Below are 18,535 nucleotides of genomic sequence, written 5' to 3'. Positions count from 1 at the left end.
ATGACAAGATTTATGTCTATTAAAAGCTAATTACCAACGTACGCGCTAGATTAAGAAATAAAATAGATAAATTGAGGATCATGTGACTAATACTGTACTCCATCATGATTGGAAGGCTCGGTTTCGTCACATCAATCAGAAGGGTAATTGTTTTGTGGATTGATTGGCTCATAAGGATTCTCCTCCCGCAAGAATTCTTTGTATTTTTTGTTCTTGAGCCTTATGCGCCTCTGTCTACCAAGTTATCAATTGTTTTATTTTTTCAATTAAAATAGAATGTTTTAGTTTTGGAGTGTTTTGGTGTGCTGTTTCGAGGTTGTACTATATATATATATATATATATATATATATATATATATTCAATAAAAATAATTCAAATTCAAGATAAATTAATTATAAATTATACAATACAAACACAATGCCAAACAAATATAATTTTAAAATTTAAAATATTTCTAAATAGTCAAGATTAAATAGATCTTTAACTTAAAGTAATTCAACTTAAATAAAATATTAAAATATTATGAAAGTAAAATATTTTAACAAAAATATTTTAAATATAAAGATAGGTCAACGTTATCAAGTGGCTAATGAAATCTAAAGCATCCTTATTTTTGCTCAAATTCCTACAAAGTATAAACATGAATATAAACCATATATATTAGTGGTAAATCTAATTTTAAAAAATTAATATCATTGTTAATGAAAATAGTAATAATAATTTTCAATATTAATATCATTACTATTGAAAATAGTAATAAAAAAGAGCTTTTTATAATCGGGTGGTTTTAATTAATGAAAATTGAGCAAGATTCAATGGCTTTTCAAGAGCGGAACGGAACATGTGGAATGAAACCGGAACGTTTCGGGTGGAATTTAGCCGAAAAATCCGGAACGGACCGAGATTTAAAATGAGATGAAACTTGTTTCGTTTTTTGAATTGGTATGGAATGTTTCGGCCATTCCGGATGGAACGAAACGGAATTGACAACCTTGTGTCTATCGAAGAAAGAAAAACACACCTGAATTCTCTCTCTATTTTTGACACACACGCTTGAAGTTCCATTATAAAAAGTGGGACTCTGTAGAATTTCGTTGAGTGGCCTGAAGTGTGACCGTCCGGCAATGTTCTTTGATGACGGCCTAGCTTTATTTGATCCAAGGCTCCACCCGCATGTGGAGATAAGGAGAACCTTAGCTTTCAATCTTTCTACTTTCTCGGCGACTTCTTTCCTCCGATTTGAAAACTTGATTCCGTACCGAATACTTGTCAATTTCTGCTACGCAATGTGCAGGTGGAGCAGCTCAGCTTGCTCGGTACCATGTGGCCAAGAAAAGTAGTCATTTGTGGATTTCTTATTCGAAGTGGAGGACAAAGGGAAAGATAACAATCACACCTCTTGGATATAGAATCTGTTAAGTGTCTCTTCACTGTAACAGCTACAATTGCAAAAACATCTCCACGAATTAAATATAAACATAAAAAAGTTGTTTCGGATTTGTATTTTGTGATCAAATATAATTCTTAGATGCTAATTGTTGACCTAAATTGAGATGGTAAACTGCTAAAACCTACGACAATAAACTGAGATATGGGCTCGGCAACAAATCACGATCCTTATTTTTAAAACATGAACGTTGAACTTGAGAGGATGATAAATATTGAGTTGAACTTTTAACCCATTTACTTTGGTTATGTTCAAAATAGGCACCTTTCGGTCCCTCTTTTCTCTTAATCATTATTTTACTCCATAATCTTTTAAACTCCTATTTTTATTTCAGTCCCTCTTTTCTCTTAATCATTATTTTACTCCATAATCTTTTTTTTTTTCTTGATTATTTTTTTGAAAATATAACAAAAAGGGGTCAGAAAAGGGGTTACAAAGCTATAATGACATCTCTTTACATATTGCAGAAAAAACTATGAATTCTTTGCTATTTTTTATGCATTCTCAAATTAATTTACACATACTTCTTTTTTATTTGCTATCATTATTATTGTTTGGGGAAAAAAATATTAGATTGATATTTTTTTAGTATTTTTTAATGAATTTAATATGTTAATGTTCAAAATAAAAAAAATAAAAAATATTTTAAAACAAAAAAAACTTAAAAAAACAGCATTCATGACCTTACCACTTCTATTATTAAAGCTGCTAGCTGTCCAAAAGATAGTGAGGAATTTCAAATCCGCGTATAGAACAGTGTTTCGAACAAAGCTAAAGTTAGATAATTTTTGGGAGTTACTAAGAAGAAGAACAGAGAAAAGATAGCTAAAAATCCAAAATCGACAAGCACATGCTCAAACGCTCCTTCTACAGTGTGTTCATCTACTGTACCAACAAAAAGGGACAAAAAGAACTCCCATGTAATTATGAGTTGAAACAAGTCCCCGTACTCCCCCAGTGGTGAGTGTGGAAATTAGAGGCGTAGCAGACTGGCTTGGTCAAATCATTTATTACGACGGGCCATGCTGTTCATGTGCATAATGCAGACGAGGGGCCCTCCTTGCAGCTCTTGAAGATAAGGAAAAGGTTGACCACTTTTCATGAGAAGCGCCATCCCATCCCAGAATTTGAAATTTGGGTGAAGTCGGAATCTTTGGCTGATAGTGGGCCTTCGGTGATCGAGTCGGCAAGTGAGGTCGTGCATGTATGTGAGTGTGACAAGGAAGCAACACGTTGAGTACAAGGCAGGCCTGGAGTTTCGTACGGGATCATCCCTCCATGTTGAAAACCCGATACGACCATGGAAATTGGCGTTTGTGTCGGTGTGTCAACGCCACCACAGATTAGCAGAGGACAATTATGAGACTGTGTATGTAATAAGGTAGTCTGTGTAATTAGGTATAGTGAGAGTGACTGGCTAGCTAGCATGTTAAGTCGAGCATCAACCGAGCCGAGCCTAGTAAATTAGCCTAAATTAAAATAATTAAGTGTTAAAAAAGTAAAATTAAAACAAAAATAAATATGGAAACACAGTTGAAATGGCAAGGCAAATAAACTAGCATGTGCAATACACGTGCTAATAAGTGAGAGATATCCGTCATATTTAGACGATGCGTGAGGCATCTTGTAACTGTCAAACGCTCACTTTTATGATGATGTTGGAAGTGACGTATCAGGCTCTTCCTATCAAGCCGACAAATTGTGGTTTGGCGTTAGCTATCCTTTTTCTTCTCCTCTTTCTTTTCTCTCTTATATTCTTGAGATTCAAACCAGCCATATCAAAATTAAAAAGTGTCATGTCATTTTATTTATGTATCAAATTTGATTCTTGATTTTTTCATTGCTATTTGTTTTACTTTTAATTTTTTATTTTATTTTATTTTTTAAATTGTATCCCTCAATATTTGGTTTTATTTGATTTTTATATTAAGTTTGGTCGTTATTTTTATGATTGCTATTTGTTTTGTTTTGAATTATTTTCTTAATTGATTTTTTTTTCAATTTCATACCTCATCATTTAATTAGTTTCATTTTATTTTTATATCAAATTTGGTTATCATTTTTTTAATTTATATTTTTTTTGGTTTGGATCTTTTTTTATTGAATTTTTTTTTCTCAATTTCATCCCTTAACATACCTAAGCTTTGTGATTTTTTAGGTTTGCCTTTTGTGAGATAATTTTTACCCCATGACCCGGGTCACGAGTTTGAAAAGTTAACCTGAGTTGATTTCGATCTTTTTTTTAGGTTCTTTCTTACAATCGATTTTTTTTTTTAATTTTATCATTAAATATTGGGTTTGTTAGGGATTGAGCTTTCTGATTTTTTTTGTTTTGATTTTTTCTATAGAATTGTCTCAATCTCATATCCTGAATTACAGGCTCGACGGGTGGACTTGAGTGTGTATATATATATATATATATATATTTTCATTTTTTCATTTTTTTTTTGAAGTTTTGCTCTTCAACATTGTGTTGGTTTGAAAATTAAGCTTCTTAGTTTTTATTTAATTTTATTTTTACAGGGTTATTTGAGTCTCTTAACTAGGTTTTTCTTGTGTCGAGTTGAGTTTTTTTGTTTTTTAAAAAAAAAAAAATTAAATTTTTTTTTCAATTTCTTTCTTCAATATTTGATTTTTTTAGGAATTGAAATTCATTTTATTTTTATTTTTTTTATAGGATCATCTCATTCTTATTTAATTTTTGTATTGTTATAAATAAGATCATAGAGACTTTTTAAGAAATTGAAAGGGTATATTTTCTTGATATTTTCAAGCGTTTATTTTTTGTAGTTAATCATTGTCAAAGCAAGTTTAATTTGATTTATGTATTGTTATTGTTATTATTTTTTAATTATATTATTAAATTAACCAAGCTTGTAAACCAAGTTAAAGCAATAACTCAAATCTTATTTAAAAAAAAAAATAGTAGCATCAGAGTATTTTTTTTATTTTAGAAAAAAATTATCCAAAATAATAATAATAATAATAATAATAATAATAAAGCTTAGAACACCAATCTAAGTACGTAGTTACTTGAAGGAATTAATTTTAAATGTGAAAGATAAGGATACCAACCTTAACCGTCCGCTTTTGAGCAAGGCTGTTCAAATGAAAGAGAGAGAATCCTAAACTGTCCCCACCGTCTAGCTAATGCTTATGAGTTGGCTGGTATTTGCACAGAATTCCAAGTTTCAGAATACCTATAAGAGAGACCATCCATGCGCTCTTATTAGCACTCATGGGGCAAATATACTCGACATTTAATACTCATACATATAATCCGTTGTTTCCTTATAGAATCCTGCGCTTTCTTGCATGAGTGCTTAAGAAACAGTCCCCGTTTATTAAGGATAATGTTCTCCTTGTGTCCTTTAAACTATGATTATATTAGCTATCGAGTTCCGTGACTTCTGTCTTTTTGATCCCTTTCATGAGACCTGACCTTATTTTCCTGAGGTTTCAAAGCACGAGGTTTTGGAAAGTGCTTTTGTACTCTGTTTTGCCTCCTATTTTGCAGTTTCTTGACCTTTTTGCAGCTACAAGCTATATATAAGAAGTTTTCCAAAGGAAGAGTTGTAGAGTAATATTGTTTTGCTAGTATATAAAGCCTCCGAGCTTGCCAGGTTAGTAGAGCAGCTCTCTACCTTCATATTTTGGCCTACTTTATTTCTTTTGCAACTTCTTTCAGGTCTTAGCAAGGAATGCTCTTTCTTTGAAACCTTGCACGTTATTGTCTAATTTGGAATTTCTTCTTCTTCTTAGAGGTATCTTTCACTGATATTGCAGGGAACTTCAGTTGTTGTAATTTTAATGAGATAGATCACTGAACTGTGCAAGGAGCTCAAGAAAGAGAAGCTTTGCAATTTGATTGGAATATTGAGATATAGATAGAAGAAATGGAAAGTGGGCTTTATTCTTCTTTTAAAAGTAGTTCTTTGCTAGATTATTTAGAGGAGGATCAAGAGATGAAACCAGCATCTTCACTGCCAGCAATCCCTCAACCACAGACACCAAGAGAGCCTATGGAGTTCTTGTCTAGATCCTGGAGTCTCTCTGCTTCAGAAATTTCAAAAGCCCTAGCTCAGAAGCAGAAACAATTTTTCGCTGAAAAGAATCCCTACACATTTGCAGAGATAATTGTGGCACCACAAGCAGTGAGTCATCTTCTCCGCCACTCTTAGTTATTTATAGTTTCTCCATCATGTGCTCTATTTTCTATTACGAATCAGAACACTCTCAATTCTGTATTAAGTCATTCAATGCTTTTCTTGGCACATAATCCACTCAATTCTTATCATCTAATTACTTTGCTTCTTTGCAGTCAGGGAAGGTGGTAAACTCTAAAAGTCCAAGGACTGGATCATTAGGAAAATGGTTCCACCACAAGGAATTCAGTAGTCGTGAAGTGAGGAAGAAAGACAAAGCACGCACCGAAAATGCTCATATGCATTCTGCTGTATCTATAGCCGGACTAGCTGCAGCCTTGGCTGCGGTGACCGCTGCAGGAAATTCTAGTGGCTCCAGCTCCAAAATGAACATGGCTTTGGCCTCAGCTACAGAACTCCTCGCATCACATTGCATAGAATTAGCAGAATCAGCTGGAGCTGATCATGATCGTATGGCTTCTGTTGTGAGATCAGCAGTAGATATTCAAAGTCCAGGTGACCTAATGACCCTTACTGCAGCAGCAGCGACAGGTAATTGCTCAATCTTTTCCTGGTATTCACGTTTTTCCTATCGCTTAATATTGTTTCCAAAGTAATGTGATCTATCCTTTTATATCAGCTTTGAGAGGAGAAGCAGCTTTAAAAGCAAGATTACCAAAAGAAGCAAGAAGGAATGCTGCTATAAGTCCTTATGATAGGGGGGTGGCAAACACTCCTCACTGGACTTCTTTAAATGGTCCATTAGAAGAACCGGGTCCTCCCTGTGTTGGTGAACTGTTGCAACAAACAAAGAAAGGTCCATGCTCTCTCTGTTGCTTTTGGAATTTACTAGAAATCTTGATAAAGAAATACCAAGAAATGCAACTGCTGTGGAGTGATTTTAGATGCTAACGCTAAATACTTGTTACCGGAATTGTCAGGGGCGTTGCGATGGAAACATGTCACCGTGTACATCAAGAACTCCCAGGTACATACTAACTTGGAGAAAAGTTGGAGCAATTGTTTGTTAGTCATAAACTTCCTTGTTCACCAGTATAAATCTTTCCAGGTCCTAATTAAGATCAAAAGCAAACACGTTGGAGGAGCCTTGTCCAAGAAGCACAAAGGTAAGAATTAGCCTCAGTCTCGGTTTGGCCTTTTTTCCATCTTTCTTCAGTTCCACGTTATCTTTACCATTTCTTTAATCTACTTTGCGCCGTGTATATATATATATATATATATTTTATCAAATCTCGAAATACTTGAGCAACAATTTCTGCAGTTTTAGATCTGAATATCTTCTGCTGCTATTAGGTGTTGTTTATGGAGTTTGTGATGAGACAACAGCATGGCGTTATATAAAAGAAAGAGAAGGCACTGAAGAAGTGTATTTCGGCATTAAAACAGCACAAGGTCTCCATGAGTTCAAGTGTAAAAACAAAGTTCATAAGCAGAGGTGGGTTGATGATATAAAAAATCTTCTGCAACAAGTAAGTTATGTGGAAGTAACTGACCGCTCACTGAAATGCTTAAGCATAAACGATGGCGCATAGTATGATCCATGTTTGTATATTGCTCCAAGAATTCAGGACAGACGAAAGTTTTGTTTAATGATCTATAGAGTATGACAATGGTGTATACTAGTGATATTACAAATGAAAATCCCTCTTATGTACAATTTACCTATGCAATGTAAGAAATGCATACACGATTCCCCTGAGCAGTCCCCAATTTATGAAATCAGAAGATGAAGCTCCCCTTTCAAGGGTCCTGTAACCTCATAACCAATTTTCCATGTCTGTACATGTGCACGAACTTAGCCAATGTGTGAAAGTTGGGCAGCGTTGTTTCTGTCAGGTTGCGTCTAGGATTGTCAGGAAGGTAAAGCTGACAGAGTTGAGAAATCTTCTACAATCTTCATTCTTACAGTGAATTAAGTGACAGTTAACCATGTACCAGTGTGACAAAAAACAAAGAAGTTTCTTTCCTTAATTTTCCTTTTAATTTCAGACAAGTCCCAGGTATCAAAATTTAGCATACTACAAAAGTAACAATCAAGATATAACAGCCCCTGTAGTTATCTAAAGCATTTCAGTTTCAATCGAGCCCATGAATAAACGTGTGCCTATTAATCATCCCGTCCGTGGTAACCAAGGGGCTGAATTCTATGGAGCTAGCTTGCATACACTGTAAAGGAACAAACAAGAGTTTTTTTTTTTTTTTTTTTTAAAAAAAAAAAAAAGGAAAGAGGGACTTCACTATCGAAGGAGACTGAGACATCCTCAGAAGCAGCAAAAAAAAAAAAAAAAATAGCGGTTTAGTAGTTCTATTCACATGCAAAGGAGATACCTGGCGATAAACTAAAGATAAAATTACTTTAGGTGGGCAAAAAAAAATGCAGTCTTGTCTGATGATCTCAGCAAGTCAAATCGAAAGAGAAGGCTTGAATTTCACTCGGTGACTTTTAAGTTTGAAGTATACGTAATCATCATTTCTACGTGTTGTCAATATTTTAATTAGAAAATTTAAATGAATAACTTGACATATATACAGATTGTAATCACTGTCAACAGCTTTCTCTCTGTCTTCACCTCAGAATACAACAGTTCTGTTTTCCTCATTAGGCAAAACACGCAATTCGCAGTATGATTTTATAGCTTTTGCAAGGCATTGTTTCTCAAGGTTCTCTGATTTTTGCACAAAACTCTGTATATTATCTCTATGGGAAACCCTCTCAACCTGCAACATGTAAAGAACGATATCAAAAACGTAAGAAAGTTGAAGGCCAAACCAGTTACAGATATCCTGCAACGCCTGGTGGATAAAGATCAAGGACCAAACTTCACAATAGCATGCTACGAAAGATGTGATGCAACACCCCATATAACATTAGAACTTCAAACAGCAATGGTGATAGATTAAAACAGGGTTTGAGACAATTTATTCTGATGAACAAATCCTTCCCGTTATCTTCACCAGCATAGCTTCAAAAATCCAGTAAACAACTCTAACAAATCACTTGAACTTGATTTTCAAACAAGGAAAGAGTGTGGAATCACACAAATCCTTGAATGAACAACATCAGCCACAAGAGAAATTAGATCAAAATCACGACAATCAGATTCTTTACGAATCATTTTGAAATCTCTCACAAAAAGCCAAAAAAAATTGTAGTTGAGTACTTTTTGAAGGCTATTTTATTCTCCTTCAGCTAATTCAACTTGATCCAGCCATCTCATAGATTTCAGTCACACATAGTTCCTACTTGATGTGTTTGTGTTTGATGCCTGGAAAAAAAAGGCCATTTCCATTCACAGTAGACTCTTTATTTCTCCTGAGCACCATGATATTGAAACCTGTCAACTAGGATTTCGTTTGATAGCCTTCTATTCTAGAAATAAGCAGCATCCAGCAAACCTATATTCAGTAGAATGGGTGATCTATATTTGATTGACAATTGTTGATTAATTCAAGAAGTTCCAGCATTGTATAAATTTGTGTGTGGAAAATTTTACCAAGTGAAATACAGTTTACATCTGAACATTTTAGCAACATGGCAAGAACAATGATAATGTGGTGGCAGAGGAAGTGATGGAGCAACTTGAAAAAAAAGGAAACAAAACCCAAATCGATGAGACAATAAAATATTCATCACTGAGTACAAACAGCTAAAATTATCAGAATCTAGATGAGAACATAGTGTATTAACAATGATTACCATCTGCTCAATGATAGGCCCTGCATCAAGTTCTTCAGTAACAAAGTGACTTGTCGCACCAATTAATTTCACACCCGCATCAAATGCCTGCGAACAATATCTAGCAAATTAAACATGTATGGGAGTCGGAGGAAAGTTGAAATGGTTGAAAATGTGATAACTTTTATATCATAAGAATAAGGTTAGAAAACTAACCTGCCTTGATGGATGCCCACCCTTAAATGATGGCAAAAGGCCATGGTGAATGTTAATTATATCTTTCCTATATCTCTGCAAAAACTTACCAGATAATAACTGCAGCAAGAATTAACTTTGTGAATTGAAATGTCGCAACAGTTGATTCAATCATACCAACAACTGCGTATGCATCATAACCATTGCAAGTAATTTATTATGGTTGAGGGTGCCAAAAAGACAGACGCAAGGAAAATATCACAGGACTTCCTTTATGAATATCCATTGGCTTTCAGAGTTGAATGGAAAAAAGGAAGCCTTATTTCTTCTATTAGCTCAACTACATATATTCTTTTAGTTTGGCATGCAAGAAGTAAGCAGAAGAGGCACTATGGACCTTATCATCATATTTACCTGCATATACCTGGCAAGAACTAAAAAATCAGTATTCTGAACCAAATCCAAGATCTCGTCTTCTCTTTTATTCTCTTTGCTGGTGCACAAATAATGATAAGGAATACTATTCCTTTCAAGAAATCGAACCACATGCGTGTTTGGGAATCTATCATGATTACTGTTACGAATGCATGAAGAATCATAATTAGTATCGTTGAAACCAGACAGATATATAAAAAGGGTGGCATTCCAAAAAGTTCACCTGATTACACGAGTTATATCAACCGGAAGTCTTCCACCTTGCCATGAGTGTAACAAATCAATCAGGCAGTGTTCCTGCAGCAAGACAAACACATGTTTAAAATAATATCGATGGCATAAAAAACAAGAACTGGAAAAAATATAACCAAATGCACCTGCTTTGAAGCAAGAACAGCAATCTTGAATTTGGGGTCTAGCTTAGGCACCCGGACAACGGACCTTGATGCATCAAACATTTTTGAAATCCTGAGAAAGTCCTCATCCATTTGCAACCGTGGCCATTTAACAGGGTCAAAAATAAACTCACTGCCACATTGCACAGAAATCAAAATACACCTCCACTTGCTAGCACAATTAATAAGTCAAGCTTGCTCCCAACTACCTTAAACACACAGACCCATTAGCAAAAGCATTAAAAAAGAAAAATAAGATTTTGAAAGTCTACGAACCAAATCCAACCACAAAGACTGTGATTCAGCAAAATAACAAACAAAAAGATAGGAAATGGAGTAATAAATTTGATGCAATACCTTCTAGAATAGAAGACATTCTTGTTTTCAGGGACGAAAACATCAGCACCGAGAATGTTTCCACCTCTGGAAGCAATACAATCTGATAGCTTCGCAACAATACCAACAGCGTCCTAACCATTGACAAAGACAGATATACGTATCCATCTATCTATCAATTCAATACGACGAGCCATTCATATTTATTTGTTTCAGTAATAAAGAAATTTAAAGGGGAGTGACTGACTGACTATCTTACAGGGCATTGGAAAACGTGGATGCCGTGGGTAATAGAGGAGGAATCGATGGCCTTGAAGGACCTGATGCTGCTGCTTCTTCCAAGTCCAAATACTTGAAGGACTCTTCTTTGTGTCAGATTCATATCTCTTCTACTCTTAGGAAAGTATTCAAGATTTTTTGCTCAGGCAGCACTGCCCAAGGCTTACTTCTTACCCTTACCCTTTCGGGTGTGGTGGTGCTGGTTGAAGCTCACATTGCTTTCACATTTTCAGAATTTTTCTTTTTGTCTATCATGACGGTGTCGTTTTGTGAAAGTTGTCGATGACGTTTGATAGACGAGATTCTGCAGGATCTTGACACGTAATACCCGGTTCAATGATCATTTTGATATCCACGTGGTAAACCCCACACAATTCTCAGCGCCAATCTCACTCCCAGTCACGGCACAGAACTCAGATCCTGGTTGTAGTCCCAGCCCCTGACTCGTAAGCAAAACTTTGAAATTTCGCATCTCCTTTTCACTATATCCTCAAAGAAACTGCAATCGATCAAGCAAGTCTCCAGTCGTTGAAGTACGATTATCGTAATTACCCAGTCGATCAATCCGATTGGAAATCGTATAAATTAGAAAATACCTGTAAGTCTCTCTCCCTCCCTATTGTGGATCTGGATCTATTATCACTTACAAATTCATTTCGAAATTAGAAAATCTCAAATTGTGATTCGGTGCGGGTGCAGTACAGGAGAATCATGGAGGTAGAGCCGCCGAGTCCGTTAAGGTACATAATCGGCGCAGCAATAATGATGATCGGAGTGGTGTTACCCGTCGGTTACATGATGTTTCGTAACAAGCGGGGTCCTTCTTCTTCTTCCACTTACTCCAAACAGACGTAGGTGTGCCTTTGCCTATTTTCTTCCTATTTTCCTTAGTAATCTTAGGTTTTGTTGGTGTTATTAATTTATTAATTCTGGTTAAATCTGATTTTCTTTTTTCTTTTTTCTTTTTTCAATATTCTCAGGGCAAAGTTTTGATAGAGATTTAAAGAGAGGATTTTTATACAATAGAAATTGCGCTGTCTGGGTTAAGTTTGAAGGAGATGCAAGAAGAAAAGGATGAGGTGCATTGACAGAAAATCTAATTCTGTTATATTTGTTATTGCTGGGGAACTCTGAGTTTTATAAAATGGAACTGAATGTGGTTTGATTCTATGTTTTTGATCTAGTAAATATGCTAATGCCATTTCAAACTCGTCATTGTTCGTTGGATGAATATGTGTAAGAAGGACAGACACTTGATTGAATTTGTCTTCTTGTTCTGTTTTTAGCCATTATCATCTAGGGAACCTGCGTATGAGAATACGCTACGGGTTATGTGTTTTTGTGGTGAATTTCACCTTTTCTTTGTAGAATCTAGAATGTCAAGTGATGTCTTTGACACTGCAGAATGCTTGTTGTTTGAAATTGGTGATCTTTTTTTTGTTATTTTGGACTAGCGTCATGGATGTGCCTGGCGGCTTGGGTTATGCTAATTACTGATGTGTTACATGATTGTTGGATTCACTGGATTAGCATATGGTGTAACAATGTTCTGTCGGTACGTTCGCTCTGTATGAAATTGAGCTATGATACCGAAGGATTGGAAATGATTTGTTAGAATGATTAAAGTTGATGTTTTCCTTTTGGAAAAGCCTATGGATCTGGGAATGTAGAAAAGACTAGAGAGTGGAAAATGCCAGTGCTTGAAATGTATTGCCATTTTGCTGGCAGCTACTATGGAAACTTTTTACGAGCTACCTTTTGGAATTGAAGTGTTTGGAAGTGCAAAAAATGCAGGATACACAAGGAATGGTGATGAGGTTTAGTGAAAACCCCCTCTGAGGATGATGTTATTTTCAAAGTTGATGATTGGGCTAAAAGGTTGAGAATGGATCGCTGGGCTTGAGAATCATGAATACTTGCAAAGTAAGTCCTTTGTTGGATTTATGGGATCATCCGATGCTAATGTTAGCTCAAATGTAGGAGTAGAGAAGCCTTAAAGTTGTTTAGTGTGCTTGATTTCAAAGTTTAAAGGTGATGTAATGGAAGAGATGATCAGAAGTTGAAGGTGAAGAAGATGAACAAAGAAAAATTGGAATCTTTTACCTGATGGTTCATGAATTCTTATATAGCTATGAACCATGTCAACTTGCATAAAGATAAAGATAGGGATAAAAAGTGGAAAATATTGCATATTTATTTTTAGATTTTAGGGGGTGTTTAAGAGTTCAGAGTGAGTTTTAATTTGTGTTTTTTTTGTCAAAATTTAAAGTTTTTTTTTTTTACTTCAAATTATTTTTTTTTAATATTTTTGAATTGTTATGATATATTATGTTAAAAATGAATTTTTTTATTTATATATATATATATATATATATATATATTATTTCGATATTTTTAAATTTTAAAAAGCAATTACTAATCACAGTTTTAAGTGAGTGAGACTCTGAGTTCAATTTAGAGGCTAGGATGTTGTGGCCTTTTGGGGTTTACAGGCTTCTTGGGAGTTGAGTCGTTCTTTTCTCGAGTCCAGCGGAGCAATAGGTTACATGATATACTCCAGTGTAAAGGTTATATATCCGAGTCTAAAGAGGTGTACATCGCACTCGAGTCCTGACACCCAAGTAATCATGACTACTTCTCCGAAGGAATAAAAACAGTTGAATTTCAGGCCGCCAAATGTGTTTCAAAGCATTTGTTTCTTTTTGCTTTTCTATTTATTTGATTCCCCTCATTAAGAATTGTCACCTTTATTGGCCGATCAAGAAATCACCCAACCTCTAAGAATGTGATCTTATCCTTCAATAGAGCATTTTCCATGGCCTTTTGCATGATCTTCAATTAATACTGTTAATTAAGCCTGATTAAACAAATTGATGAGCAAAGAAGGATTTGCTGAGATATGAAGGACAATGACCTTCCAAAAATGAGCAAGTGCTGATTTCTGATAAGCAGATTAGTTGTCTTGGCCAAGGGAAAAAACAATTCAAAAGTGCCTAAAGAAAATCCATGACTAGGCTGCCTGCTGGGGGCAAAAGAGATGGATTAATCAATGATCGGGGCCTGAAAACCAGGAGGCAAGAGCGGGCATAAATAGCAGTAATGGTCCTCCAACAAGATGAGGTCTAAAATAGTACATCTGAAATCACGACAGAGGAAGGCAAAACTGTTGAAGTCTTGATACAAATTAAGGAGAGACCAGCAGCCAAGCTAAATCGGCAATCTTGTGAGCTCAAGCAAACTAGCAGTCGAAACCCAGCGCTCTTTGAATCTACGATCACAGCTCGACAAATTGAAGAGGGGGTGTTGAACGTTTTTGGAACGACCTTCATAAGCACAGCACGCACAAACCCAAACACCAACACAATTGCATGTATGTGTCTTGAAACAGTAAGATGTGACCCAGGCAACAGTGTGGGCTGCTCTCTTCAGTGTTTCGACTTTCGAAATCATCCAGGGCACGATTACTCTTCAACATGCCATCATTGTTTTCAAGTACCTGTCAATGTTTAAACTAGTTATATCTAATTGAACCGAGAGTTCTGTCTATGTTTTGACTAAAAGCTGGAGTTCGCTCACAGCCTTTTGCTTTTAAAGTTTGGTGATTATTGATAGTTTGAGCTCTGCAGTGCTTGATCTTTCCTTTGATGAGCCGTAAATAACCCTGTGTTCCATTGACAATCTTGCTTTCTGGTTCAGGTACCAGATATAATTGACATATGCATATGTTAGGGATGCTTGACCTTCGCATGTTTGCTGAAGGCAGTAAAAACGAGCAAGAAATGTCTGTGGTGTAGGAAAGGTAGTCCCCCATGTAAGTGAATGCTGAGCCTGCTTCATCTTTGATTGCATTTGCCATCTCCCTCATATATAGGCGGCCCCCTCTTTTTCTGCTTTGTATTGTTCGGATGATTGAACAGCCAATTGTACTGTCGTTTTGATTTTAACATCCAATAGTTCCATTTACTGATTTGTTCCAGAGAGCATCGTGCATTTTGATAATCGTATGGCAGGAAGAGATACTGTACAGACATTGAAAGCTGAGGATGGTCGCGTTAAGTGAGTTGTCTTCAAGTATATTGGAGTTGGATTGTATATATTTGCGAATACAGTTAGGCTTCCTCTTAAGAACTTGTTTTCCAGATGCATCATGGATCTAGCTATTTGGAACACCTTAACTTCTTGTCTGCAATTCGGAGCAAAGGGTGAAAAAGCTCCTGCAGTGGATCGGCAAGAAGGGTTGATTTCAGTGGCTATTGAGTTGCAGCCCAGCTTTCTATTGAGAAGGGTCAATTTGTCACAAGTCAGGAAGTGTCATGGATGAACATTAGTTAAGCTATTATGCAAGTCTTGACTTTGGCAGCACCGCTGCTTCTTGTTTTACTCACCATTGTTCTTCTATGTATGTTCTTCATCGAAGTACAGGAGAAGAAGAAGAAGAAGAAGACAAAAACCTGTCAATCCTGTATAAAACGAGTTTTATCTTTCTTATCCGTAAACCTTCATTTCTTTACTATTGTTTTCCTGCATGATCACAAACTTCACAAGCCACAAGGAGTCATTTCATGGATGCCAGTATATAATCAACCATGAATCTGTGAATTGCTTGTGCTGCCCAAACTAATAGCTACAAGGCCACGGATCCTTTTTGTGTGTGAAATTCATGCATGTCGCCGCTGAGATGTTATCTTATCTTAATAATGATGCAGTAAAACGGAAGCAAACAATCTATTAGGGAATGTATTATTTGAATTAAAACACAAATAAACACGTCATACAAATAAATAGTGCTCTCGAAATGCTTCTCTGATCTCAACATTTTTTTTTCTTTAAATTAATTTTTTTACTTTAATTATTTTTTTTTAAAAAAAATCACTTTAAAAAAGATTTACATACAGATGTCAAAGTTGTGTCAGGCACTACCACGAACAAAAACCCAAACCAAAACCCCTTTGACAAGAAAATCAAACACGGATTATTAAACAAATTCTGAAAAAGAATTCCCCCTACCCAAGTCACAAAACCCTATAAAAATCATACACTTGCAGGTTAGAACTTGCAAGCTAAGCCCTAAGCTCTTCAAAAAACAATAAAAATCCATGTCATCCTCGTCGTCTATCATAGCTCTCCAACTCCTACTCTTTTTCATTGTGGTTCCCATCCCTTCATTAGCAAAAAAGCCACACGTCATCCATTTCCGATCTCCCAACCTCTACCCTGAAGGCCTTGCCTACGACCCATCCGCCCAACACTTCATCGTCGGCTCTCTCCACCACCGCACTCTTCACTCCGTCTCCGACGCCGGCGTTATCGAAACCCTCATATCCGACCCCTCCCTCCCTCCTAACACTACCATCCTCGGCCTCGCTGTTGATAAACTCAACAACCGCCTCCTAGCTGCCATCCACTCCGCCCCTCCCCTCCCTCCATTCAACGCCCTCGCCGCTTACGACCTCCGCTCTCGTCAGCGGCTCTTCCTCTCCCTCCTCCCCTCTACCCCCTCCGATGAAAACCGCCGCCCCGTCGCCAACGCAGTTACCGTCGATTTCAAAGGCAACGCTTACGTCACCAACTCGCTAGGATACCCGGAGGGGAACTTCATTTGGAAAGTCAACCTTGAAGGGGAAGCCTCCATTTTCTCGAGATCTCCGCTTTTCACGCAGTTCCCGGTGGACCGCGACGCACCGTATAGTTACTGCGGGCTGAATGGGATCGCTTACGTCAGCAAGGGGTATTTGCTGGTGGTGCAATCAAACACGGGCAAGTTGTTCAAAGTCGATGCTCACAACGGGACGGCACATAATGTTTTGTTGAGCGAGGATTTGCCGGTGGCCGATGGGATTGCGATAAGGGGAGACGGTGTCGTTTTGGTTGTGTCGCATGAGAAGCTGTGGTTTTTGAAGAGTGACGACAGTTGGGGAGAGGGAGTGGTTTATGACAAAACTGACCTTGATGTGGAGAAGTTTGCTACATCAGTTGTAGTGGGAAGAGAGGATAGGGCGTATGTGTTATATGGGAGTGTGATGGAGGGTATAATGGGGAATGGAGGGAGGGAGTGGTTTGTTATAGAGGAGGTGAGGTCTGAGAAGGAGAATGAAGATGAGAAAATGTGGGTGTATGTGTTAATAGGGTTAGGTTTGGCATATTTTTTAATTTGGAGGTTTCAAATGAAGCAGCTCGTCAAAAACATGGATAAGAAGACCAATTGATCTTGGTTTTGTGGTGGTTTGTTTCTTTGCGCTGCTCGGTGCTGGAATGAGAATCCATGAGCTTCTCTGTTGTTCACACTTCTCATTTCAATAAAACCCTATTTTACATTGCCGTCGGTCAAAATTCATGGCATCTCTTCCTCTTCCTCCTTCCATCTAACTTTGAGATGCCAGAAAACATCGACTCTCAATTGCAGTAATAATTAAAATTAATAAGTAATTGAATGTACCTTGAAAGTTTTCCCATTACACAGTGACTTTGAGCTTCACGTGAAATTCAAAGTTATAACTTGTAAAAAATCTACCCAACTAGGAAATCCCCTCACTACAATCGAAGGCAAACGATAAAGGAAGGAGCTTTATTATTCTTTTACAATTGAGAGAGACGATCTCTGCTGTTAAACAAAGGGCTGTCTCTTTGTCTGTGGTGTAAGTTATTCATGGAGGAACTGTGAGCCGGCAGAGAAGAGAGTATGATTTATTAAAGTGGAGAAGTGGGAGAGAAATTCAAAACTTTCTATAATGGTATAAATATAATTTTTCAAACTTTAAAAATATTATCAAGTTTTTGAATCAGGTTTTGGTACGTGGAAGTTGTTTCTGTACTTGACTTGAAACCAAACCTTAATACAAATTATCCATAAGATTTTCTACCCATTCCAGTACATTAGGGTCAAATTGGCATCATAGTTTATCTATAGTTATGAATAGGTTATAGAAATAAAATATTTAAACGGTAGATAAGTTTTTGATATTATTATTAAATTTGTTCTAATAAATCAAATTTAAAAACTTTCAACTCCATCTTTTTATTTAATTTAAGTTTCAAATTAAATCACATGAAAGTTGATGTGATATAATTCAATTAATTTAATAAATTTAAAAAAAAACAAAAAAAAAAACTAATTTTAGAGTCCAAATACAATATGGACGACCAGAAAAAAGTGATTCAGCTTTTAAAAAATATCAATATGACATATTAAGACAAAGATATATAAAATCGACCTAGATTAATTTAGGTTAGCTCATCAAACTTATGAATTGGATAGGTTTAATAATTTTTTTTAGTTAATTATATAATAAAAAAATTAAAGACCAGTATAAAATAAAATAAAAAATCATATGATGAAATTAGAAAAACAAAAAAAAATCAATAAAAATCTAACATTAAATAATAAAATTAAAAAAAAAAATCATGCATGCTAATCTAAGTGGCCCAGCACGCCGATGATATATATAAAACCCCATGGCTTGCGGTAGGCCTAGGCGTCCAGGCCATATTTATTTATATATTTTTCTTTTATAAAAGGTAGATGACCCTTATTAATTTTTTTTAAAAGAAAAAATAAGCGACGGGTCACCTATTGCTGCCTAACCTATAATTTACCCACCACTATGG

At 36.1% G+C, this 18,535-nt stretch overlaps 4 protein-coding genes across 5 annotated transcripts; 3 read left to right on the top strand and 1 right to left on the bottom strand.

Annotated features, from left to right (window-relative positions):
* The first annotated feature begins 4,629 nt into the window (after nt 1–4,629).
* Nucleotides 4,630–7,377, top strand: LOC118039127 (VAN3-binding protein). Of its 2 annotated transcripts, XM_035045737.2 has the most exons (7): nt 4,630–5,071; nt 5,235–5,602; nt 5,770–6,145; nt 6,234–6,410; nt 6,535–6,581; nt 6,663–6,720; nt 6,908–7,377. In XM_035045737.2, exons 2-7 carry the CDS (start codon nt 5,345–5,347, stop codon nt 7,144–7,146), a joined length of 1,155 nt encoding a protein of 384 aa, XP_034901628.1. In that variant the 5' UTR covers nt 4,630–5,071; nt 5,235–5,344; the 3' UTR covers nt 7,147–7,377. The 2 variants fall into 2 exon arrangements, with proteins under 2 accessions (XP_034901628.1, XP_073264389.1); XM_073408288.1 differs by lacking the exon at nt 4,630–5,071 and having other exon boundaries at nt 5,078–5,602.
* Nucleotides 7,378–8,017: 640 nt separating this feature from the next.
* LOC118039128 (formyltetrahydrofolate deformylase 1, mitochondrial) lies at nt 8,018–11,178 on the bottom strand. The gene is made up of 8 exons (XM_035045739.2): nt 10,911–11,178; nt 10,673–10,785; nt 10,298–10,448; nt 10,144–10,217; nt 9,900–10,059; nt 9,507–9,605; nt 9,312–9,398; nt 8,018–8,332 (listed from the first exon to the last, which is right to left on the bottom strand). Exons 1-8 carry the CDS (start codon nt 11,031–11,033, stop codon nt 8,186–8,188), a joined length of 954 nt encoding a protein of 317 aa, XP_034901630.1. The 5' UTR covers nt 11,034–11,178; the 3' UTR covers nt 8,018–8,185.
* Nucleotides 11,179–11,183: 5 nt separating this feature from the next.
* LOC118039190 (uncharacterized) lies at nt 11,184–12,215 on the top strand. The gene is made up of 3 exons (XM_035045808.2): nt 11,184–11,189; nt 11,597–11,785; nt 11,911–12,215. The coding sequence occupies exons 1-2, from the start codon at nt 11,184–11,186 to the stop codon at nt 11,783–11,785; spliced, it is 195 nt and encodes a 64-aa protein (XP_034901699.1). The 3' UTR covers nt 11,911–12,215.
* A 3,605-nt stretch (nt 12,216–15,820) lies between these two features.
* LOC118039125 (uncharacterized) lies at nt 15,821–17,260 on the top strand. The gene has a single exon (XM_035045736.2). The coding sequence runs from the start codon at nt 16,027–16,029 to the stop codon at nt 17,134–17,136; it is 1,110 nt and encodes a 369-aa protein (XP_034901627.1). The 5' UTR covers nt 15,821–16,026; the 3' UTR covers nt 17,137–17,260.
* The last annotated feature ends 1,275 nt before the right edge of the window (nt 17,261–18,535 follow it).

The sequence above is a fragment of the Populus alba genome, chromosome 1 (genome assembly GCF_005239225.2).
Source record: "Populus alba chromosome 1, ASM523922v2, whole genome shotgun sequence".
NCBI lineage: Eukaryota > Viridiplantae > Streptophyta > Magnoliopsida > Malpighiales > Salicaceae > Populus > Populus alba.
This window is presented reverse-complemented; position numbering and strand designations above follow the sequence as displayed.